Source organism: Aedes albopictus, chromosome 2 (genome assembly GCF_035046485.1).
Source record: "Aedes albopictus strain Foshan chromosome 2, AalbF5, whole genome shotgun sequence".
NCBI lineage: Eukaryota > Metazoa > Arthropoda > Insecta > Diptera > Culicidae > Aedes > Aedes albopictus.
This window is the reverse complement of record NC_085137.1, coordinates 206795357-206820756: the sequence shown is the minus strand read 5'-3', so window position 1 is coordinate 206820756 and position 25400 is coordinate 206795357. Positions and strand designations below refer to the sequence as shown.

Sequence of the window (25400 nt, the reverse complement as noted above, 5' to 3'; positions counted from 1 at the left end):
AAACGGTTTGACCTAGAAAAAAATGTTGTAAGAAGCAAATGAAGCTTATCTATTGTATTTTGTAGGAAAAATATAAAATTTGCAGTTTTTATTTTATTAAGATAAAATTTTAATCTGATTATGTAATTCATGCCATTTTCATCTGAACAAATCAATTATCGTCGTTACTTGCAAATTTCACAGCATACGGGCTGGTATTTTCAAAAGAAACAAACTTCTATTCATCAGAGATATGCTCAAAATATGTTACGACATTGAGCTCTTGACAAATATGGTTTACAAGACCATAATCAACGTATTGCCTTATTGTCCATTCACGCTATATTTGAAGCATAATTTTATTCAAAGCATTTTTTTAAGAAAAAAAATTTCCTGGGATCGTTTTTTGGATCTACAATTCCCTAATTCAAGTGGCCAAACATAATTCATACCGAAACAAAATATTAAAAAAAAAATGGAATTCTTAGCAGTTTTCCCGCACAGCATTTGGAAATTAGCAGTCATACACACTTAGAAAAAGTAACCAACTTCGGTAATTTATTTTTGAAATTTCTCATCGTAATAGGCTGTTTTACGTCACGCAAATCTGTCAGGAAAAGGCCTACTTTCCCACACCAAATTAACAGTGCTGTAATGGTTCATTACAGCACTGATTTGCGTTGCGTAATGAACCATTACAGCACTATTTTCAGTTTTGGTCAACTTCTTGATGCTTTCTGGACGCAGTTTTGAAAAATTAGGACAACTGCACAGTCTAACCTGTTATGTTCTCATTTTCTTAAACATGGCTATGAACATCAGTGTGCAGTTTGATGAAAAAGTTTTGTTAAAAACTATCCTCAAGGCTAATTTATGAAATTGCAAAAAACGTTGTACGCAACTCGGTGCAGAACTCGATTTTTACAGCACTCGTCGTAATTATCCAACTCGGCAAGCCTCGTTGGATAAATGTACGACTCGTGCTGTAAAAATCGTCATTCCGCACCATGTTGCGTAAACTACTATTACCGAAATCTCAACAGCTGACTGATTGGTAATCTGTTCGGTAATGAAACGAATTACCGAACAGTCTGTAAAATGAGCCGTGAGTCGAAACTGTCAAATTTACCGATTAATCAGTAACTCTTACCGAAAGAAATGTAAACGGTCCCAAGCACCCTACCTTTTCCACTTCCTCTTCTTATTCGATTCCTTCTCCTTGTTTTAATAAATATACGAAAAACGTAACAAATTGCATTTGTTTTATTGTATTAAAAAGTGAAACAATTTCATAATTCATTGTTTCTGCAACAACTGCTTGTAAATTCTGCAATCCCATTGAGCTTCCAGTCCATGATGCTGCTGGAGCACCGCGCGAGACACCGGGAAATGAAAAAAATAAATTCTATGTAAACAATATTACAAATGTTTTGGTTGACCTACCTGTTTATTTACAGACGTAGTAAAACTAATGCTCCATCCATTTTGCAAAATATACAACTAAAACGATGTTCAGATCTAATATATTCCACTTTGTAAACTCTTCCGAACTGGAAGAGAGCTCTGTTTTCGTTGTCTTGGCACTCACCCATTTTGACATTTCAAAAATTACCGAAGCGTCAGTAATTCAGCGCACGCATTACCGATCTCCCGGTAATTTGTTCTACCGGATTCGGTGCTGTGACTTTTTACAGATGTTTTCGGTGAAAATTATCACCGTATTCGGTAAATCTGATGTCAATCACCGAAATTATGTAAATTTGTTCACAGTATTCGGTAAATGTGCCAAATTTTACCGACTAATCAGCTATTTTTCTCATTACCGATTAAATCCGGTAAATTTATTTACCGATCTCTGCACGTCTGTTTAACTGTGTAAGGCGAACTCCTCCTTATAAACCTAAAATTAGACAGTTTTCATGAGAAAAACACTGAAAACCATATGTATTATGAAACTATAGATGTAATTCTATGACAAGGGGCCAGACACGTACAATTCTTGGCTTGGTATATTATAGTATACTGAAATAGATTAGTACATCGTAGCAAACTCTGCGGCCGATTTTTTCGATAAACAATGTTTGTTGTTTGATTCATCTGTCACAGCCTTGATGTCAGCCAGTACGATTATTTTGATGGTAATACATTAATATACAATAATATACATTAATACATCAATATACCGCAAATATAATAGTATACTTCTAATACACTCATTATGCTAATACGTGTCTAGCCCCTTGTTCTATGATCACAAATAAAAAAAAAATCAGAAAAGATTCAGTTAAGTTAAACAATATCTTAAGATACTTTGGCACGGTAAAGGCTGGGTATGCTGCGCAATTCAGATCCCATTGTGATCCACTAGCCTCTGCCCAGCAACTCCTATCCCTACCTCCACGCGGTACCGGCCGGAAACTATGAGCAACCTTAGGGAAGATCGGGTAACCAACCCCGGTGGGAACTTTGGTCGTAGGCTGACAGGGAAGGGGGGGTTTGCTTCGGCAAACCTGAGCGTCTGTTCTCCAGGAGGAGCGGCTCACAACAGCGTCTGATCCCCATGTTAGGGGCGGCTGATCTACGTCCGAGTGCCAGGGAAGGACTCTAAGCTCAACTGTGCACTATGGTCCTCCGGAAAGTAGGGGGTTGGTGTCAGGCCCTACGAGCCAGCCGTAAAAAACCATTGTAACGGAAAATCAGCAACAGAATAATACGAACCGAGACCAACGGCAACGACCCCAGCGAACAAAAAGGACTTGCGATTGGAAACTCGGTACGTGGAACTGCCGATCTCTCAACTTCATTGGGAGCACCCGCATACTCGCCGATCTACTGAAGGACCGCGGGTTCGGCATCGTAGCGCTGCAGGAGGTGTGTTGGACGGGATCCATGGTGCGAACGTTTAGAGGTAATCATACCATCTACCAGAGCTGCGGCAACACACGCGAGCTGGGAACAGCTTTCATCGTGATGGGTGATATGCAGAGGCGCGTGATCGGTTGGTGGCCGATCGACGAAAGAATGTGCAGGTTGAGGATCAAGGGCCGATTCTTCAACTTCAGCATAATAAACGTGCACAGCCCACACTCCGGAAGTACTGATGATGACAAGGACGCATTTTACGCGCAGCTCGAACGCGAGTACGATCGCTGCCCAAGCCACGACGTCAAGATCATCATAGGAGATTTGAACGCTCAGGTAGGCCAGGAGGAGGAATTCAGACCGACGATTGGTAAGTTCAGCGCCCACCAGCAAACGAACGAAAACGGCCTACGACTCATTGATTTCGCCGCCTCCAAAGATATGGCCATACGTAGCACCTCTTTCCAACACAGCCTCCCTTATCGTTACACCTGGAGATCACCACAGCAGACGGAATCTCAAATCGACCACGTTCTGATTGACGGACGGCACTTCTCCGACATTATCGACGTCAGGACCTATCGTGGCGCCAACATCGACTCCGACCACTATCTGGTGATGGTCAAACTGCGCCCAAAACTCTCCGTCATCAACAATGTACGGTACCGGCGACCGCCACGGTACAACCTAGAGCGACTGAAGCAACCGGATGTCGCCTCAGCATACGCGCAGAACCTCGAAGCCGCGTTGCCAGACGAGGGCGAGCTCGATGAGGCCCCTCTAGAGGACTGCTGGAGTACAGTGAAAGCAGCCATCAACGACGCAGCCGAGAGCACCATCGGGTACGTGGAACGGAATCGACGGAACGAATGGTTCGACGAAGAGTGCAGAACGGTTTTGGAGGAGAAGAACGCAGCGAGGGCGGTAATGCTGCAGCAAGGGACTCGACAGAACGTGGAACGTTACAAACAGAAGCGGAAACAGCAGACCCGCCTCTTTCGGGAGAAAAAGCGCCGCCTGGAAGAAGCGGAGTGTGAAGAAATGGAACTGCTGTGCCGTTCCCAAGAAACACGGAAGTTCTATCAGAAGCTCAACGCATCCCGCAACGGCTTCGTGCCGCGAGCCGAAATATGCAGGGATAAAGACGGAGGCCTCTTGACGGACGGACGTGAGGTGATCGAAAGGTGGAAGCAGCACTTCGATCAGCACCTGAACGGCGTGGAGAACGTAGGCACGGGAGCCCACGGCAACGGAAGGAACGACGACGCCAGTGCAGCGGAGGACGGAAATGAACCAACTCCCACGCTGAGGGAAGTTAAGGATGCCATTCACCAGCTCAAAACCAACAAAGCAGCTGGTAAGGATGGTATCGCAGCTGAACTCATCAAGATGGGCCCAGAAAAGTTGGCCACCTGTCTGCATCGGCTGATAGTCAGGATCTGGGAAACCGAACAGCTACCGGAGGAGTGGAAGGAAGGGGTAATCTGCCCCATTCACAAGAAAGGCGACCATTTGGAATGTGAGAACTTCAGGGCGATCACTATTTTGAATGCTGCCTACAAAGTGCTATCCCAGATCATCTTCCGTCGTCTGTCACCTAAAACAAATGAGTTCGTGGGAAGTTATCAAGCCGGCTTCATCGACGGCCGGTCGACAACGGACCAGATCTTTACCGTACGGCAAATCCTCCAGAAATGCCGTGAATACCAGGTCCCAACGCACCACCTGTTCATCGACTTCAAAGCGGCATACGATAGTATCGACCGCGCAGAGCTATGGAGAATCATGGACGAAAACGGCTTTCCTGGGAAGCTGACTAGACTGATTAAAGCAACGATGGACGGTGTGCAAAACTGCGTAAAGGTTTCGGGTGAACTATCCAGTTCATTCGTATCTCGCCGGGGACTGCGACAAGGTGACGGACTCTCATGTCTACTCTTCAACATCGCGCTGGAAGGTGTGATGCGACGAGCCGGGCTCAACAGCCGGGGAACGATTTTCACAAAATCCGGTCAATTTGTGTGCTTTGCGGACGACATGGACATTATCGCTAGAACATTTGGAACGGTGGCAGAGCTGTACACCCGCCTGAAACGCGAAGCAGCAAAGGTCGGACTGGTGGTGAATGCCTCAAAAACAAAGTACATGCTGGTAGGCGGAACCGAAAACGACCGGATCCGTCTGGGTAGTAATGTTACGATAGACGGGGATACTTTCGAGGTGGTGGAGGAATTCGTCTACCTCGGATCCTTACTGACGGCTGACAACAACGTGAGCCGAGAAATTCGGAGGCGCATCATCAGCGGAAGCCGGGCCTACTACGGGCTCCAGAAGAAACTGCGGTCGAAAAAGATTCACCCACGCACCAAATGCACCATGTACAAAACGCTAATAAGACCGGTGATCCTCTACGGGCACGAGACATGGACCATGCTCGAGGAGGACCTACAAGCACTCGGAGTTTTCGAGCGACGCGTGCTAAGAACGATCTTCGGCGGTGTGCAGGAGAACGGTGTGTGGCGGAGAAGGATGAACCACGAGCTCGCTGCACTTTACGGCGAACCCAGCATCCAGAAAGTGGCCAAAGCCGGAAGGATACGATGGGCAGGGCATGTTGCAAGAATGCCGGACAACAACCCTGCAAAGCTGGTGTTTGCAACGGATCCGGTTGGCACAAGAAGGCGTGGAGCGCAGAGAGCACGATGGGCGGACCAGGTGGAGCGTGACTTGGCGAGCATTGGGCGCGACCGAGGATGGAGAGCGGCAGCCACAAACCGAGTATTGTGGCGTACTATTGTTGATTATGTCTTGTCTTAATGATGTTGAACAAATAAATGTATGTAAGATACTTCACTTCATTAAAACACATCCCACGAATTTCGTCAGCAAACGTCCATACAGCTTTCAAGCCACGATTATTCATACTGTTCTGCGTCAAATCATTGGTTTCTTGTATATCAATACTATTCGTATAGTATACTTCCCGTATGCGTATTTGCTGAACTGAAGTTAATGCGAAAACATTTTTTTACCTTAAGTATGTGTGAAAGCTTTTGATTTTCCATAAAATCCTTCAAAGATTTACCATTGATATATTGGTAATTTTAAAACACCCATGGAATATTTTACCTCCCTTAAATAACAATCATGAGACCTTAAATGATTCTATACAGCGGAATTGGTGGATTTGGCAATTTAAAATTCACGCACAAACCTTGAATCTGACAATGATTCGATTTGTGCAGAAAAAAACTGTCACTATTTATGAATTCAGACACCAATGCCACTACCAAACGTGGTAAAGTGTCTTTAATTAATAATAATAATAATTTATGAATTCAGATCAATAGTTCATCAAAAAATATAAAAACAGCCAATTTTATATTTTTCCTACAAACTACAATAGATAGGCTTCAATTGCTTCTAACAAAACTTTTTTCCAAGTGAAACCATTTTCATCTGCAGCCGGTTGGAAGTGTACCGATTCTAAAGTGCGTAGGCTTTATAACCTCGGCTTCACATTTAGAAATAAACAAAAACTTTTGCAAAATAACATTACCTGCTGCTATAGCACCCCACCCTATTCAACCTTCTATGCTAATATCTAACCAAAGCGACGCATTATTATATTTCTTTGCTATCTCTAAGATAGGTTAACATACAATATTTTTGCATCCGTTCTTCAAGGGATTCCTCTGGAAAACTCACCAGGGATTGATTTAGAAATTCCTCCAGGAAATAATGAATCTAGAAATCTCTCCAGGGATTTATTCAGGATTCAATGGTAATTATGCAAAACAATTTCCAGTGATTTATGTAGCAGTTCATTTATCCAGGATAACCTGTAGGGATTTCTCCAACATGTTTTTAAAGATTTTTGCAGAAATTAAATCGGAGATTTATCCTCAAATTATAGAGATTTCATATGCAGAAAGAGAAAGAAAGTGCGTAAGGGAATTTATCAAAAAAATCTCCAATGCTTAACCATGATATTATTTGAGGATTCTGCCAGGTATTTTTCCTGGGACTTCCTACGAGGATTCTTCTGGAAATTACTCCTCTGAATATTTCCTCTGGGAGTGTCTTCTAAAAATATTTGCAAGTGTTTCTCGCCAGATTTCCTCTAGAGTTTTCTTTTGGAATATCTAGACATTTAACCAGAAAATGTTCTATTCTTTCTCATTCCTCCTGGAATTCCGTGTCTATCTATTACTGACCGCTAGTATCGTGTGTACGACATAGACACTGTTTCTAAGATACATGGAATGGGATGATTTCGGCTTTCATGACTTTGACTGTTTGACTTCACCGGAAATGCTGCGGAAACGAAGCTATTCGGCCATTATATCTTATCAACAAAGATGTTGGTTTATTTTCCCTCATTGACTGCTAAAACTATACGCAAATAAAACCGTTCCCCAGTTATAATTTCTGAAACAAGCATATTTTTGTCTCACGAAACATCACGAAATCATAAATCATTGCTTCGGGAGCTATGTTCAGTCAAACAATCGCAAAATAAATAATCATGAGTGGATTTTTTTCTAATTATCGTGATTTAGTCCGTCGGATTTGATACGTTGGTTAAGAATCTAATATCTTCTAAACAGGATTGCTGATCGGTAAAACAAAGTGACATTATCTTGTACCGACTTTTCGAACCCTCTAAGCAGAATACCCTCTTCGAATGAGTGTAATCAGTTTCGTACCTTTTAATTCCGCCCTATGTTGCTTATCCTTTGACAGATACGCGTATTTCGACCACCACTTGTAATCTTCCTCATTGTCAGTTATCCACTACATTTTTATAAAATAAAATATAAAAGAAATACAGCTATTATATACAGTAATATACGGTTTGGTAAATATTTCAAAGTTTTAATGTTTCGTCATCATTCAATATCAAGCGTAACGAACTTCCCATTTTTTTTTATATGTGAGGATTGCGGACTGAAATTTGACAGCAGCCAGGCTGCTGCCAAACCTCCAAAATGATCAGAGTGTGCCTGGATACAAGTTTGGTTTGCTTAGTCACGCTAAAACAAGTGAAACATTTAATGACACACAAACTTTGCCGTCAGATACGAAAACGTTTAAAACGTTTTATCTGTCAGAAAATTATGTGTGAAACTTGCCTAAAATTTGTAAATTATTCTTCCAAGCTAATAATGACAAAGTCAGCTGAAAATACGTTTTATTGTAGCTTTTGCTATAATCGATATGTTTGAGCCTTGGTTTAAACGTTGTGAGAAGTAGTTTATGCGTGCACTTCGAAATTGATCTCCATAGAGATAAGAAACTTTACAACGGGGTGCACTGGAAGAAAGAGTACGTGCTCAAATTGAATGACCAAAAAAGTTGAGTCCGCATCCCTCAGGTGTTTACATAGTTTTTATAAAGCAAAAAAAAATCAAATTATATAAAACTAGCTGTCTAGGACAACTTTAACCTGCCTACTGCGTTTGTTGACATTTTAAGGTGAAATCTACTTTTTTTAAATTAAGATAATTCGATTTTTCAAAGTTCTAAAGTTCCACGCCTATCAGAAGATGCCGAATATTTTTGAAAGAAAAACCAATAATATTTTTTAAATGTTTAATACTTGAATCTTCACACCTAAAGCGAGAGATGAAAAAATTCTCCCTCTTTCAATGAAAATTTAACAATTGACAATGACTCATTTGAAAATCACGAACCGTTAACAAAAATTCATGAGTCAAGTGCATACCACACACTCAAAACAGATTTGCGGGCTCGGCAAAAACGCGCACAGCCGTCTGCTCAGTAAAACTATCAGCTGATATCCCAGCAAAAAGTGACATTTGTCAGCTGACTCTCAGCAAAACGATTGCCGAAGCTCAGCAATGAACTGTCAAAATTGCTGAGATCTCAGCAAAATTGTTGTTTGCTGATTACTCGGCTGTGCAAATCTCGGCAAAAGAATGGAAAAATGCTGATATCCCGGCAATCTGAATTAAGTGTGCATCCTTACTGGAACATATCAATGAGCAGTAATTCGTTGCCAGTAGAAAACAACAAACCCTGTTATGAGTATCACATATCGAGTGGATGATGGAGGGAATAGGAGGAGATAAACAAAAAAAATCACCACCAACAACAAACCTAAATACGAAAGAAGAGAGAAAACACCAGCTTCCAGGAACTCAATCGTGATACCAAAGTTTTTATTTGGGTAATTACGAAAGATGACCCAGACTGGCTATAGCATCATTAGGAGAGGAAATGCGTATGACTTTGAAGAAAGAGATATCAGGTTGATGATAAAGGCGAATTTTAAAATTATGAAAGATAAGAACATTGGGAAAAAAGCTACCTGTTCGTCACTCAATTCATCGATATTCGGCGATGCAGAGGATTTCTTACTGCTGCTGCCACCGCTGCCTGCTCCCGGTCCTGCAGAGCCCCAAACCGGTGGCGGAGGTACCGATGATGAATCGCTGAAATGGTTCTGACTAATCTGCCAATCATTCACCACCGTTTCGTCTACCACCGTCAAAGAGCGTGACGTCACCCCGGCCGCATCAAACTCATTGCTATGAAGCATTGTAGCAGTAAAATTTTCACGACTCGAATACACCATGGCTTCCTTCTTGCACTGCTGCGCTATCAGTACCGTTGATGCTCAGGTAAATGATTGTTGTGTGAGCAGCTTTTTATTTCTATTTTAAAGTGGACCGATCGATACGTTTGGAGCACTCACATGTTCCACGCACTGGACTTGGTTCTACCAACAAAGACAAAGCACTTGAAACCATGCGACATCACGCGATTTCACTTAGAAGACCTTTTTCGTTTGCAAGTCGAGTGAAATTCCAATCTTTCTCTTGTAGAGTAATCCAAAAACACAGTTAGATTTGGAGAGCACTTTTCGTCACGAATTGCGCGCGAGATCACGACACCAATTTACAACTTCCTCTTCTACCACCGGCCAAGGTAAAATCGGTACTAAGTAGTGTGGTCCAGAAAAAAGCGCACTTGCCAGTCAACGGGGCGAAGCAAGGTCCAAACCGTCCCAAACCAGCCCAGACCAGGCCCAGGTAAGGTTGAGAGAAATTCACGCTGCGACCGAGGCCAATCTTGGCTGCTGTTGCTGCTGTCGTTGCTCCAAAGACCGCCCAGACCACTCGGCTTCTGGCCCCCTTTGCAGCGCACAGTTCTGCAAGATTAATCTCATCAAACCGGGCCTCTATGGCCGCCTGCTGCAGAGCATGCTGCCTCAACGGACGCCCGGAGAAGTTGTTGATGTTGTTATGGTAGATCCGGAGTACCAAAGCGGCAAATCCAGTCAGACTTCTTTCTCCGCTTTTCTCTCGTTTTGCTTATTGGACTCTTTCTCTTGCACCACTTGACGACGACGACGATGATCGACCTAAGGCACCTAAGATTGCGCCCCTTTTTGGAATTTCACTTTACCAGTCGCGGTGAATAATTTATAGTCTTCTTCGAGGCACCTTGCACGAGTTGTATTCTTAGTTGGAACCCCCGATACTTGGCGCAACTTAGTAACTATAGCAACGAACTATGACTCGTACCGAAAACAAAGTCTAATGCTAGTAAGATTCAAGCTCTGAAGAGTTAGAACTGATGCTGCATTGGTGAAACGCGATACATATTGCTAACCGACCGGCACCTGATTTGGTACTGATGAGCCTCCCCATTCCCACTGGTGTATGCTGCAGACAACCCCATTTCGTTGCAATGGTGAAAACAACAATGGCGAACTGGTTGGACCGTATTTAGGTGTTTAATTTCGAGTGGCACCCGTGTGCTGAGGATGGATGTGTTTGGCTTGATTAGGTTACCAACAACCAACACTCATCAGCACTCGCGCCCCATCATGCATTGTTCGGCCCGGATGGCTCTTGACGAGCTCCGGTGGCTTCATTCAGCCATTGGGCAAGCCATAGCCAGGCGGCGGTGGCGGCCTGCTTGTAAGTATTCGAGGGGAATACCGAAAGCGATGATAAGAGGCCCTGCTGGGGTTGATTCATATATAACGTCTGCCGATGTTTCGAAAGGCTTTTTTGCACTTTTCATTAGTTCCCCCTTAACAGTGAACATCGTATTTGTATGAACCCTCCAGTACACTGTGAATGAAGTATTGATCTAGTGCAGTGTTACCCATAGGCCCGCGTAGTATTTTGAGAAGAATCTGATTTTTTTTTAACTTTTATTCGAAGTTACTGATTAAACTACTTTCCAAATCAATAAATTCAAAATCACTAAGACAGTCAGTTTAAAAATTGGAAGGTAGAAAGTGCTCTATACCAATAGTGTGAAAAGCAGATTCTAAGGAATGGGATTTTCTAATAGCATTGGGGAAATGTTCTGCATGGGGTAAAGAGTGCCAAAAAATGTCCAATAAACATTTTGAAATTCCATTGCGGCCCACGAGTGCATTTCCAAATGTAAATTTGGCCCGCGGAATCAGCTAATCTGAGCACCACTGGTAATACTCGGTATCTACAATTTCAGTTACCTGAAATGCGATTGTATTGGGGCCCTTTCCCACTTTAAGGAAACATTGACATTAACAGATACAATCTAAGATTTCAAACGATCAAACCTGATGAATGCATCACCGAGCCATTTACCGAAGACCACATTACCAGGGCTGCACGTGATCGATTGGTGGCCCATACCGAGTACCCGCCGGCAACGGCAATTGGGTCGCGAATGAGTCCAGGAAAATGGCGGCGATATGGACGACTGGTAAATACCCCGTTCAGGAGTTGGTGTCTAACTACCTATGAGGGCTTCGTGGTCGAAAAAGTAAACGGAGTCTTCTTCTGTAGTTGTTATGCGCCTCCGCGGTGGTCGATCGAGTACTCTACGCAGTTGCTAGACTGTATGATGACCGTGTTAAGGGCGAACGGGACGGTCGAGGAAATATCCGCCATTGCTCTGTTGCTACTAAGATGGTAATCTCAGATTCTACTTCATATAATAGCATAGCATAGCATAGCATAGCATAGCATAGCCGACCGTACACATCCTAGGGTGGCTGTCGATAGAGACGTTTAATGCGCCAGAAAAGTTGCCTGGGATTTGACAAACCTTTCATTTAACGAACTCTCGACACCTGGCCAGGTCCTTACGATCAGCGGGGATAGGGAGGAAATGTTGATTAGATATCTACTCAGAACATGTCCAAGAACTTGGGCTACTTCATAGATATCTGGAGTTGGAAGTTGGGTGGGGTTTGATGGGATGCTTTCCTTGGCGAAAAAGCGTATGATAAGTTATTATAAATAAATATTCAATTATGTAATATGTATGATTTACCTTATTACCGATGAAAAAGTAAATATTAGTAACGAAAGTAGAGGTTTTTATTGATGATTGTATTTTTGAATCAACTTGAGTACTCTTGGAATAAATTTGCATTCATTGGAGAAAAAATAAATGCAGGTTTGTTTTACACAAGAATTTTTGATGATGATGATGATTGAAGTGTACCCACCATCAGCGCAAGGATTACCTATGACTGCAGAATCATTCCGGGAGGGAATAATCTACCTGATGGTTTGTTGTAGCAGGGAGAGTTAAAATCGCTGAATCCCTTCGGAAGTCAACAAAAGTTGCTATCTCATGACAAAAGTCTGGCTACTCCACGAACTTAAGTCCGGTCATCAGTTCATTCAACACCCTTAGGCTATCCCCCGTGTGTGTGTAACCCCGCAGTATAATGTATTTAGTGTAGATAGTTTGAGATATTCATTAAAAAGATGAAAAAAAACGTGTATATTGAAACGGGCTCACCAAGTTTAGTCTCCTGTCGTCTACCGAAAAAAACAGTCACTACAGATCAACTGCTTCACTTGAAGAGCATCAGCCGGACTCGTTCACACATCCGACATGTCGTTTTTTTTCTTCGCACACATGATACAGTATCCCGGGAGGAGAAATATGTCACTATCAATACTGATATCATCACTGCCGGAGTACGCGAATAGGAATCTACGCGGAAGGACACTTGCTTTTCACACACTGAATATTTGCCAGCGGAATCGAGGACATTAATCCGTGTTCAAAACGTGAGAAAAAAGACAAGCAATTTATGATCTACGGGAATATTCCCAGTATATTCAAATTTCCACGCAGTACCACTCACTGCTAATCCACTGATTGCGTGAAGAAAATTTCTACTCCATCTATTGTAACAGGGCCATTATTTTCACCCTCAAAAGAACACACCCGTACAATTCTGTCCACGGGAGGATTGCGTTCAACGAATCACTTCCTTTCTACCAGTTTCCGGTGCAACGACCACGACACTATCACCACGGAACACGGCGGAACTCGATGACGATGAAGACGACGGCGGTAGGGATTTGGAATCCGATTGTTACAAAAAACCAAAATACTGTCTGCGATCATAAAAGGAAATTATTCTAATGTCTCAAATAAATAATTGAAAAACCACCGGCCGAATTAAAAAAAAAAAAAAAAAACAAAAAAACCACGAGAAAAATTCTGACAGGAAAAAAAATTCGACCGGCTGCTGGCCCTCAGATTCTACTTCATATAATGGAACAAAAATCTATCATTGTGTATGCTCACTTGCAGTGTATATGCTGATTGTTTTTCAGCCTCATCTGTGCGATAGAAATCGAGATTACCATCTTCAAAATCGCGAGGCAAATTGTTAGAAAGAGAGGGAAGATAGGAAAAATAACACAGCATCCCGATTCACCTTAACAGGGCGCAGGCCGGTGGTAATAGCGGGTAACTGTAAGGTGATACGGGACACCGTGTTATTTTTCCTATCTTCCCTCTCTTTCTAACTACTTGCCTCGCGATTTTGAAGATGGTAATCTCGATATCTATCGCACTGAAGATGCTGAAAATCAATCAGCATATGCACTGCATGTGAGCATACACAATGATAAGTTTTTCTTGTAAAGTATGAAGTAGATTCTGAGATTACCATCTTAGTAGCAACAGAGTAATGGCCGATATTTCCTCGACCGTCCCGTTCGCCCCTAATGCCTGGGCGATTGAAGGTGAGGAGCTGGTAGCCGTGCTCTCGCGTGCGATGCGATCATGTCTAAACGCAGAACTCGATATACGCAGCGCAACGAGTAACTTTCACGCAGCGACCGAAAAGACAATAGAATTTTCAGGCAGATTTGTGTAACACTGGATCAGCACATTTTTGTGTTGATCTAATCGTACACAAGTATGAGTGAAGAAGCCTTTGTCATTTTGCAAGTTACTCGTGCGCTGTGTACTTTCGTTTAATCGTGTAGGCGAGTCCACCCTAGAAATGGGAGCCACCGGCTTACTGGTGGACCGATGCGATTGCGGACCGGCGGCCGGCGCCGCGCCTGCCTAGGGGCTAGGCGGCCGAGTTAGCGAGCACGAACTGAGGAAGAGCGAAACGAACGGCGGATGGTGTTCGCCGCTGCAAAAGCCGCGTTGAAGACCGAGATAAGGACAAGCAAAAAGGCCTGATTCGAGGGTCTCTGCCAGAGTGAAAATGCAAATCCGTGGGGTGACGCCTCCAGGATCGTGATGGCCAAGACGAGAGGTGTAATGGCTCCTACAGAGCAATCTCCAGAGGTGTTGGAGGAGATCATCGATTTTTTTCGCGTCATGATCCTAGTCCTTGGCCTTCTTTCATAGGACAACTGTGGACCAGGACTGGCGATAAGGAGAGGGTCCCCGATGTGGAACTTTTGAGGATGGCAAAGTGCCTTAGCGTAGGTAAGATCTCAGGTCCGGAAGGAGTTCTGAACCTGGCCTCAAAAGAAGCTATTGCAGAGGGTCCCGAGATGTTCAGGTCTGCTGCAGAAATGCCTGGACGAGGGAGTTTTCCCAGAAGTATGGAAAAGGCAGAGCCTGATTCTAAGCGCAAGCTTCAGGCTAGTGTCGCTATACTAAGGTAAAGCGGCCCAGCTTGGAGCACGGCACTACCGTGGTAAGGTGGAACGTACTTAGGCTAATGTACCATGATGCCCTCTGTGTCATCACTGATGGTGCCTTTCGATATCCTTATCAGGGAAGACATAGAGTGTTTCGAAATGCGTGACACAAGAGGCATACTCAGGACTACCAGATTGGCCTCCATGGTCAAAAGCGAAGACCACATTATCAAGAAGACTTGCAACACTGCTGAAAATCGGGAGTCACTGCTACCAGCGCCACCCCGGATAAAGGTGGCACTATGTATGATAGTATGTGTAAATTTTCATACTCGCACCAATACACTCTTACACTTTTACACAAAGATACCACCTTAGCTCAGGGACTGTTCATAAACGACGTAGACCAAATTTTGGCAATCTCAGACCCCACCCCCCACCCTCCCCCCTAGTAGACTTTCGTCCATACAAAAATTTTGAAATTTGTATGGAGCGTAGACTTTGAACTACTTCTAGATCTGTTACCACGCCACCTTCGGAACTTCAGGTATCACTGGGTCGGCTCAAGGGACACGTTCTACACCATTTGAGAAATTTATGTCACCTTTCGGCCACCTCACGTTCACTCGTGAGAAGATTCCCGTGATTGTCGCGGTACATGTCTGCTTGTGGCACAAAGTCTCTGCGCGAGCGGTTCGGCTTTTCGTAGAACTTCCGTGTGTCCTTAGCGCGATACAGCTCTTCCATCGCTTCGCAATCTCGTTCTTCCTGCTGGCGCTTCTTTTGTCGTACCGGTCGTTTCTGTGAATCGGAGTCACGAAGTCTAGTGCTGCAGCCGAGGTACTACCTATGGCGGAACGGATGTCCCTCCAGCCATCTTTAAGTGTAGTTGGGCCAAGCTGCTCTTCCGTTGATAGGGCCACAATCTTATAATAGGGCCAAGCTGCTGCGCGTAGTCTACGCTGCATTTGTTTATCCTGGCTTTGCTCACTTACAAATAGAGGCAGAAAATCCTAATCAACGAGATTGGTTTCAAGATTAGTGCTATTGAAACGTGAACTGGGGTTTATGTTGGCCATATTTGTATACTCTGATGTTTCACCTCAATTCAACTTTCAAACTATATGAACACCTCAAAAATATATGCATTACGGGTTGAATTTCCTTGACTTCCTTGGGCATAGAGTGTTTTCGTGCCTGCCACACGATATACACATGCAAAATGGTCATTTGGCAGAGGAAGCTCTCAGTTAATAACTGTGGAAGTGCTCATAGAACACTAAGCTGAGAAGCAGGCTTTGTCCCAGTGAGGACGTTATGCCAAGAAGAGAGAGAGGCTTGAACTGCCTAATTACTTGGAACCGGCATTTCCTCTCGATATTGATCCTAAGATTCTTTCCAGATTCATCTCGTAATTCCTCATAAAAAACGCTAGGGATTCGCAGCAGCTCGAGCTCTTTCTGGTATACCACACTGGCTTCTTCCAGGGATTCCTTCAAGTATTCTTGCTGGTATTTTTCCAGAGATTTCTCCCTGGATTCTTCTAGGGTTCGTTCACAATTTTATCAAAGATTCCTCCGACAGGATACTTTTATTGATGCACCCCGAACTTATTTTAAGTTTTTTTTGTCAGCCATTTTCCCTCAATACCATCAGGAAATTCGGTCGGGATTCCTTTCAGGATTCTTTCCAGAATTACTCAGGAAATTCCTAACTAGCATTTCTACGTTGATTCTTCCCGGGTCTCTTTGAGAGATTTTTCCATGTTTTATTATTCTGGAATTCAATAATTGAATCCTGCCTAAACTTCTTTGAGAATTGCTTCCGCGATTCTTCCAGGGATTACTATTGAAATTGCATAATTGATTCCTCCCACAATTTTACTCTTCCTTCCGAGGTTCCTTCAGTTCCTTCATGATTCTTATCAGGATTCCTCCCGGGATTTTCACTGGGATTTATTTGGAGATTTCTGCCGGGATTCTTTCGGAAATCCACTCTGGGTTCCCAAAAGATTACGCCCGGGATATCTTCAGGTATTCCTGCCGAGATACCTCCCAGGATACATTCAGGGATTCCTCTCTGAAATTCTTCCAGGATTCTTACCGGAATTCTTCCTGAGATTCTTTCGAGGGATTTCTCCCAAGATACCTATCGCAAATACTTCAGAAATTCCTTGATTGATTCTTCCCAGCATTATGGATTTATGCCGAGTTTTTTTCGCGGAATTCGTTCCAGGGCTCCTTCAGAAACTTTTCCCGAGATTCTCATAAAGATTCCTGCAGATAAATACTCACCCCGCATTGAGTAAAGCCGCCTTACCTGAAAATGAATATTTTTAAAGGGATCCTCTTGTAGAGTGACAGAGATATCAATGAAAAACTGGTAGCGTTTACGGTAGCGTGAGGGATTATTTCAGGAATTTGTTCTTCAGAGATTCCAAGATGTTTTTGGAGCACGTTTCAGAGATTCCTTCCGAGATTCCTTATAGGATTCCTCCAGGACTCTTAAGATTTTTCGTTGATTCTTACGGAGATTGCTCCAGGAATTTATGTCGGAATATCTTCATTGATTTCCCTCGGATTTTCTCCTAGGATTCCCTCAGGGTTTTTTCTTGGGTTTCCTACAGGATAACTTCAGGCATTTTTTTCTTTCATTCTTCCCGACATTCCTTGAAGGAAATTATTTCCTTCAGAGATTTTTCATGCAATTTCAACCGAAATTCTTACAGGGGTTCTTCCCCAGATTCTCATATGGATTTTGTAGGCATTTTTTCCGGTATTCTTTCATTGATTCTTATTGGGATTCCTTTCCAGGCTCTTTCAGGGTTTCTTTTCAGGATTAAATTAAATTAAATTTAATTAAAGGGATTCATCTAGGGATTTCTTCAGAGACGGATTTCGTCCGGGATTCTGCCGGGGAATCTTTTAGAGATTTCTTCCGGAGAGTCCTCCCGCGATTCCTTCCTTTTTCCTGCGTAAAAGAGATTCGGACAAGTGGGATTCGTTTCCCCTCGTGTTCGCCGGTGTGATAAGCTTCTGTTTTTCTCGATTCCCGCGTGTTTCAGTTCTGGGCGGTGATGGGTTAGCGACAACGACGATTTTTTTTTGTCTATTCGGTGTGAAGGTGTTCATATTTCAGCGTGCTTCCCGGCAATCGATTTGATTTGATGAACGCAGAAATACATATATAAATTGGTGAGTTCGTTTCATGCTGTTACTTTATTTCGAAAGTTTAAAAGAATGTTATTTTCGCATACTACAAAATCATAGGATAATATGTCTTACTACGACAAGCTTAGATAGCCGTCTTTGTAAATTTAACACATAACTTTGTAAGTCACTACAAGTGTTGGCAAGAAATCCTAGAATATAGTTTCAATAAAATAAACATTTCCTCCTGATAGATTTTATGATTTGAATTGTATTAAAATGATTAATTAATAACACTAGTTTACAAAATAAAACGAAAGTCGTGAACTTCTGTCTACGACCAAAATTTTTGAAGCACAATTTAGCGCTGATTTCAAAACCGACCTTCAAAAAATTTTAAGTAGAACAGTTTTTGAGTTTTAGATCAATATCGAGTTTTACAACTTTTCAAAATATGTAATTTACTAAAATTCAAATATATTGCGTTTTGTTCAACCAATTTTAAATCTTTTTCCATAAAATAAAAGCTGAATACAATACCATTCGATCATCTGAATACAGGTTTTGCGTCAGATTGATGAAATTCAAGATATTAGCGAGTTTTAGGGACGATCTCCCTAAATTTTTGGCAAAATTCCCATAAAATTTTGAAGAAATGTATTTTTTTTCAGTAATAAAAAAAAAACAATTTAAAATTTTTTTCTTGACGTTAATTTGACATATCATATGTAGGCGAGTTACAGTAACAATTTTAGCTCAATCGGAGCATTGATTACGGAGAATGAGATGTTTGAAGTGAGCGACTTTGCTTAAAAATAGAACAAAATTCGATTTCAAATCATCAACCTTGTATGGAAAGTCGAAAAAAATTCCACCCTACTGTAATTTTTTTCCTTCGCGTTTTTGAACTCAGGGCATGATTCTACACCAAAAATGATCATCAGCTTACCGAGTCCATAAATGCTGTAAACTAGTGTAATAAATGTGTTTTTTTTTTCATTTTTGCATTAATGAATTAATTTCAATGTTTCGTCATCTTGCAATCGACATATGTTATATTTTAGTGAAAATAAAAATAATTGTTCTGTTTCCAATAGAGGTTGCATGACTCACATTACCTACCAAAGTGATTCCTGTTCATGTGACTATACCCTCTTCCCACTAACGAAAACCTCTTCCCGTGACCGTCCCGTGACCTTCCCGTGACCTTCCCGTGACAATCCTGGGGAAGTAGAGGTGATCTTAGTCTCTAGTAGCATCACACCTCATTAACATTCCTTCTCTTTCTCGATGACCGTAAGGACGTGGCCGACGCCGTTATTGACTTCATAAAATTTGGTTAGCTTCTCCCAAGTTCTGTTTGTCTGTTCCTTATGCAATATCAATTATACTGGTCAATCACGAAGTAGCAACTGCAAATTATACGGGCATCTACGTTTTAAAAGGTTCTAATGGAATCACCGGTTCTTATATAGTTTTTATCCAGGTGGTGTGAAAATTTCTCGTAAACTCTATTGTAAAGATACATAATAATATCCATCTTATTGTGGAGAATTAGCATAAGTTAAAACTCACAAATAAAAATAAATAATAATTTCCATTTTAATTGTAAAATTGCTATTTACTATGGCGGAAAACCAATTGTTTTTATGATTATGATTATGACTCTGTCAATAAATTAGGTTATTATATTTGTATCATCAGCACTGAAAAGTCACAACTACAACTCGTTGCATACATAATTATATTTGCCTAGTATAGTTTAAAAGTGTACTACCATAAAAAAAAGATCTTAAAAATACAAATACACTAGCATATATTATGAAGTAAATATGTCTGCTTTACATCGCTGAGCAGTACGAAACCATCATAGCACTACCCGTTCAAACTCAATATGCAAAAGCCAGAGTGCCAGACGTTTAGCAACACTATGATCCGAAGAAGAGCTTGAAGAAGCTCTAGAACGCACATGTATTTGTTTAAGAAGAAAAATAACCCACCGCCAGCAAAAAGACTAATCTACGATAGCTAATAAATGTGAAAATCGAAAACAGACACTTAGCACATATCGCCCTTCTTTATCTCGAATGTTACAATTCAGTGATCAGAACTGTGTCGCAAAAACGGGTAGCTCTACTCCAGAATACAGCCAAATGCATAAATTGGTTCCCCTTCGACGCATCATTTTCCACTCATCATAAATATGTACGAAATTACAAATAACATACAATTAAGTTAGCCGTAATCATACGGTGTGCGAAACAATGAGAAATGCATCGCGTCTGAGTCTGGGGGCCCAGACTCAGTAGTGCTGGTTCACTTCTTGGAGTGAGCACGTTTCATGTACGTATTGCTCAGGTGTGCAATCCCACCACATGACGTTGCATCTCGCGCACGCCACGATACTCTGCGAGGTGAATGAGAAAGTGACCCATAGAAAAACGAGAAAATCATCTCGAATGTATGAATCAAGAGAGTCGACACAGATATTGGTTGTTGTTAGTGTCTAGCAAAATGATCATGTTCACAAAGGGGGAAATAGCATGGAACAAAAAGAAATGCGGAGATTTTATGAACTGCCAGCAAAGTATACGAAAAAACCCTGAATGCAGCATGGAAAAGGTAATATTTTTGACAAAGAAATAAACTATCGTTAAAAGCGGCTACGCAGTCTTGAAATTAGCAAACGATGTTTATTACTTGCCCAACGTTTCGACACGGGGTTAGTGTCTTCTTCAGGGGAAACTAGAATTTAATACATGTACTATTTGGCCAGTTACATAATTTTGTCACATAAACCTCGTTTGCTAATTTCAAGACTGCGTAGCCGTTTTTAATGATAGCCCTAGTTTACAGCAACTACAGCATCATCAACGTCCACTGCCCACACGAAGGGAGACCTGATGACGAGAAAGAAGCGTTCTACGCGCAGTTAGAGCAAACATACGATGGTTGCTCGCCGCGTGACGTGAAAGGGAGGATATGTACAGACCGGTAATCGGGCGAAACAGCCTGCACGCCGTATCGAATGATAACGGCCAGCGATTCGTAAACTTTGCAGCCTCCCGTGGTATGGTAGTCCGAAGCACCTTCTTCCCCCGCAAAGATATCCACAAAGCCACCTGGAGATCACCCGACCATCAAACAGAAAACCAAATCGACCACGTTCTAATCGACGGTAAATTCTTCTCAGATATAACCAACGTCCGGTATGTGCAGTGCAAATATAGATTCGGATCACTACTTAGTCGCTGTATGCATGCGCTCAAAACTTTCGACAGTTATCACCACGCGTCGAAGTCGAACGCCGCGGCTCAACATCGAGCAACTTCGTAACGTAGAAGTGGCTCTAGACTACGCGCAGCAGTTAGCAGTGGCCCTACCAAAGGAAGAGCAGCTTGGCGCAGCTACACTTGAAGATGGCTGGAGGGACATCCGATCCGCCATAGGTAGTACCTCGGCTACAGCACTAGGCTTCGCGACTCCGAATCACAGAAACGACTGGTACGACAGCGAATGTGAACAGTTGAAAAACGAGAAGAATGCAGCATGGGCGAGAATGCTGCAACACCGTACGAGAGCGAATGAGGCACGTTACAAACAGGCGCGGAACAGGCAGAACTCAGTCTTCCGGATGAAGAAGCGCCAGCAGGAAGAACGAGATCGCGAAGCGATGGAAGAGCTGTACCGCGCTAAGGACACACGAAAGTTCTACGAGAAGCTGAACCGCTCGCGCAGAGGCTTTGTGCCACAAGCCGATATGTGCCGAGATAATCACGGGAATATTCTCACGAGCGAGCGTGAGGTGGTCGAGAGGTGGCGGCAGCATTACGATGAGCACCTCAATGGCGACATTGCAAGTACCGAAGATCACAGATCTAGGAGTATGTGCACAGGACGAAAGACTTCCGGCCCCTGACCTTCAAGAGATTGGCCGGTTGAAAAACAACAAAGCCGCTGGAGCAGATCAACTACCAAGCGAGCTTCTAAAATACGGTGGAGAAGCACTGGTGAGAGCACTACACTGGGTCATTACCAAGATTTGGGAGGAGGAAGTATTACCGGAGGAATGGATGGAAGGTATCGTGTGTCCCATCTACAAAAAGGGCGACAAGTTGGATTGCGGGAACTACCGCGCGATCACACTACGGAGCGCTGCCTACAAGATACTCTTTTATGCTTTTATGCTTTTATTACAACTTTAAGCCGCCGTCTACCGCCACCGATCACCGAGTTCGTGGGGCAATATCAGGCTGGAATCATGGGTGAACGCGCTACAACGAACCAGATGTTCGCCATCCGCCAGGTGTTGCAGAAATGCCGCGAATACAACGTGCCCGCCCACACATCACTTGTTCATCGATTTCAAATCGGCGTATGATACAATCGATCGAGAACAGCTATGGCAGATTATGCACGAATACGGATTCCCAGATAAACTGATACGGTTGATCAAGGCGACGATGGATCGAGTGATGTGCGTAGTTCGAGTATCAGGGACACTCTCGAGTCCCTTCGAATCTCGCAGAGGGTTACGGCAAGGTCTTTCGTGCTTGCTGTTCAACATTGCTTTGGAGGGTGTAATAAGAAGAGCGGGGATAAACACGAGTGGGACGATTTTCACGAGGTCCGTTCAGCTGCTTGGTTTCGCTGATGATATTGATATTATTGCTCGTAAATTTGAGACGATGGCGGAAACGTACGTCCGACTAAAGAGTGTAGCCAGGCGAATCGGATTAGTCATTAATGTGTCGAAGACAAAGTACATGATGGCAAAGGGCTCCAGGGAGGAATCACCGCGCCCGCCACCCCGAATTCATATCGACGGTGATGAAATCGAGGCGGTTGAAGAATTCGTGTACTTGGGCTCACTGGTGACCGACGACAACGACACCAGCAGAGAAATTCAGAGGCGCATTGTGGCAGGAAATCGTGCCTACTTTGGACTCCGCAGAACTCTACGATCGAACAAAGTTCGCCGTAACACGAAGTTAATCATCTACAAAACGTTGATTAGACCGGTCGTCCTCTATGGGCACGAAACATGGACCCTACGTGCAGAGGACCAACGCGCCCTTGGAGTTTTGGAACGAAAGGTGTTGCGTACCATCTACGGCGGTGTGCAGATGGAAGACGGGACTTGGAGAAGGCGAATGAACCACGAGCTGCATCAGCTGCTGAGAGAACCAACCATCGTCCATACCGCAAAAATCGGGAGGCTACGGTGGGCGGGTCACGTCATCAGGATGTCGGATAGCAACCCGACTAAAATGGTTCTCGAGAGTCATCCGACCGGTACAAGAAGACGTGGAGCGCAGCGAGCTAGGTGGGTCGACCAAGTGGAGGATGATCTGCGGACCCTACGCAGAGTGCGGAACTGGAGACAAACAGCCATGGACCGAGTGGAATGGAGGCGGCTACTATGTACAGCAGAGGCCACCCCGGCCTTAGCCTGACCGGTAAGTAAGTAGTTTACAGCATTTTTGAACTCGGTAAGCTGATGATCATTTTTGGTGTAGAATCAAGCCCTGAGTTCGAAAACGTAAAGGAAAAAAATTACAGTAGAGCGGAAATTTTTTCGACTTTCCATACAAGGTTGATGATTTGAAATCGATTTTTGTTCTATTCTTAAGCAAAGTCGCTCATTTTACACATTTCATTCTCCGTAATCAATGCTCCAATTAAGCTGAATTTTTTACTGTAACTCGCTTACATATGATATGTGAAATGAACGTTGAGAAAGAATTTTTAGATTGTTTTTTTCTTATTGAAAAAAAAAATACATTTCTTCAAATATTTTTGGAAATTTTGCTAAAATTTAAGGAGATCGTCCCAAAAACTCGCCAATATCTTGAATTTCATCAATCTGACGCAAAACCTGCATTAAGACAATCGAATAGCATTATATTCAGCTTTTAATTTTTGGAAATAGATTTGAAATTGGTTGAACAAAACGCAAGATATTAGAATTAAAGTAAATTCCATATTTTAAAAAATTGTAAAACTCGATATTGAGCTAAAACTTAAAAACTGCTCTACTTCAAATTTTTTGAAGCGCGGTTTCGAAATCAGCGCTAAATTGTACTTCAAAAATTTTGGTCGTTGACAGAAGTTCACGACTTTCATTTTATGTTGTAAACTAGTGTAGATACAGTCGAGCCTCCACTAGAAAGAAATCAACTTTTTTGCTAGTTTTAAACGCTTCGAGGCCTTATTGAAAGGTTCGCCCCGTAACGTAGGAAGATCACCTTGGAATGGTGCGTTACGGTGTAAGATCTACCATTTCAAGTTTTGATCTTGCTATTTTCCAGCCTGGTTTATTAAAATGCAGGAACATTCCAGGATCAAGATTTGGTGTACTTTTTTACACTATTTATTTATTTTTTATTCTATGCAGTGAAAGATATACCGTTTGTTCCAGATGGATGAAAGTAAATTTAACCTATATATAAATAACAATTTACAAAAATATAACAGTGGAGAACGTATCACAATTTATTACTTTTTTCTATTTCAGATTTACAAGCAGGCAATCAGCGATCAAAACGGCGAAGTATCTCTTTGTTTAGAAAGGTCAAGATTACCGTACGATACAGTGACAAGTAGACCACGTTTTCCGCGTCGATTTATTCGTGCCGAGTTCCATAATTTCGATTTATTTTTCGAACATTTACGATAACGTATTTTTGTTCATCACACCTTCAACTTACATTACGCGTTGCAAACATTCGCGGATAATATGTACAACGGTTTTATTATCCGCAATCTTATTAACACGGGAACGCGAAAAAAAAGGTAATACAAGAAACATAGATGAAACTCAAAAGCAACGATTCTACTTGTTTAGTTGTCCAGTTTTCTCGTAAAGCTACGGCGCGGGTTTCGGGTTTTCAGCATTGGCAGTAACACTAAACAGAATTGCATACAATTTATTTTCTGACTGAGAAACGATAAGCTTAAAACGTGCGTTATTACGAGTTGATCCCACATAAGCGTGGTTTAAAAATTATTTATACCAGGTATATAATTAAATTTAATACACAAACATACAATAAAATTATTGTATTCTTCCGACAGCCGGCTGGCGGAAGACTAAATCATATCAAGGGTTGCATAGCTCACATCACTTACCAATGTGAATCCAGATCTATGTAACTTTCTATCCCTTCCCTTCCCACTAATAAACTTCCTTCCTGTGACAACCGTGGGGATGCGGAGGTACACACGGTCTCTAGTAGCAACGGATGTCACACCAGCATTCCTTCCCTTCCCCGATGACCGTAAGGACGTGGCCAGCGCCGGTACTGACAATATAAAGTTTTGAACCTTCAAAATTGCACATTGAGGATGGAAAGCTACACCCAGGCCCCATCCATTTGGTTCCCTGTGCAATGTTGACTGTTCTGGTCAGTAACGGAGTAGCAACTACGAATTGTACGGTCATCTCATGCTCATGCTCATGCTTCGAGGCCTTATTGAAAGGATAGGACGTCGACACATCAGCAAGCAGATCAAGCATCAA

The 25400-nt window shown here is 42.6% G+C and overlaps 1 protein-coding gene across 3 annotated transcripts in view; it reads right to left on the bottom strand.

Moving 5' to 3' along the window:
• LOC109404231 (serine/threonine-protein kinase 24) overlaps positions 1-25400 on the bottom strand; it is a 261291-nt gene that overhangs the window by 219894 nt on the left and 15997 nt on the right. The window contains exon 1 of one of the 3 annotated variants that reach the window (XM_029869081.2): positions 9176-10504. The exons of 1 other annotated variant lie outside the window; for it this stretch is intronic. In XM_029869081.2, the coding sequence (XP_029724941.1) occupies positions 9176-9442 (267 nt within the window). In that variant the 5' untranslated portion in view covers positions 9443-10504. Of the gene's footprint in view, positions 1-9175; positions 10505-25400 lie in introns of those variants that run through there. One more of the 3 variants, XM_029869083.2, reaches the window with a different exon arrangement.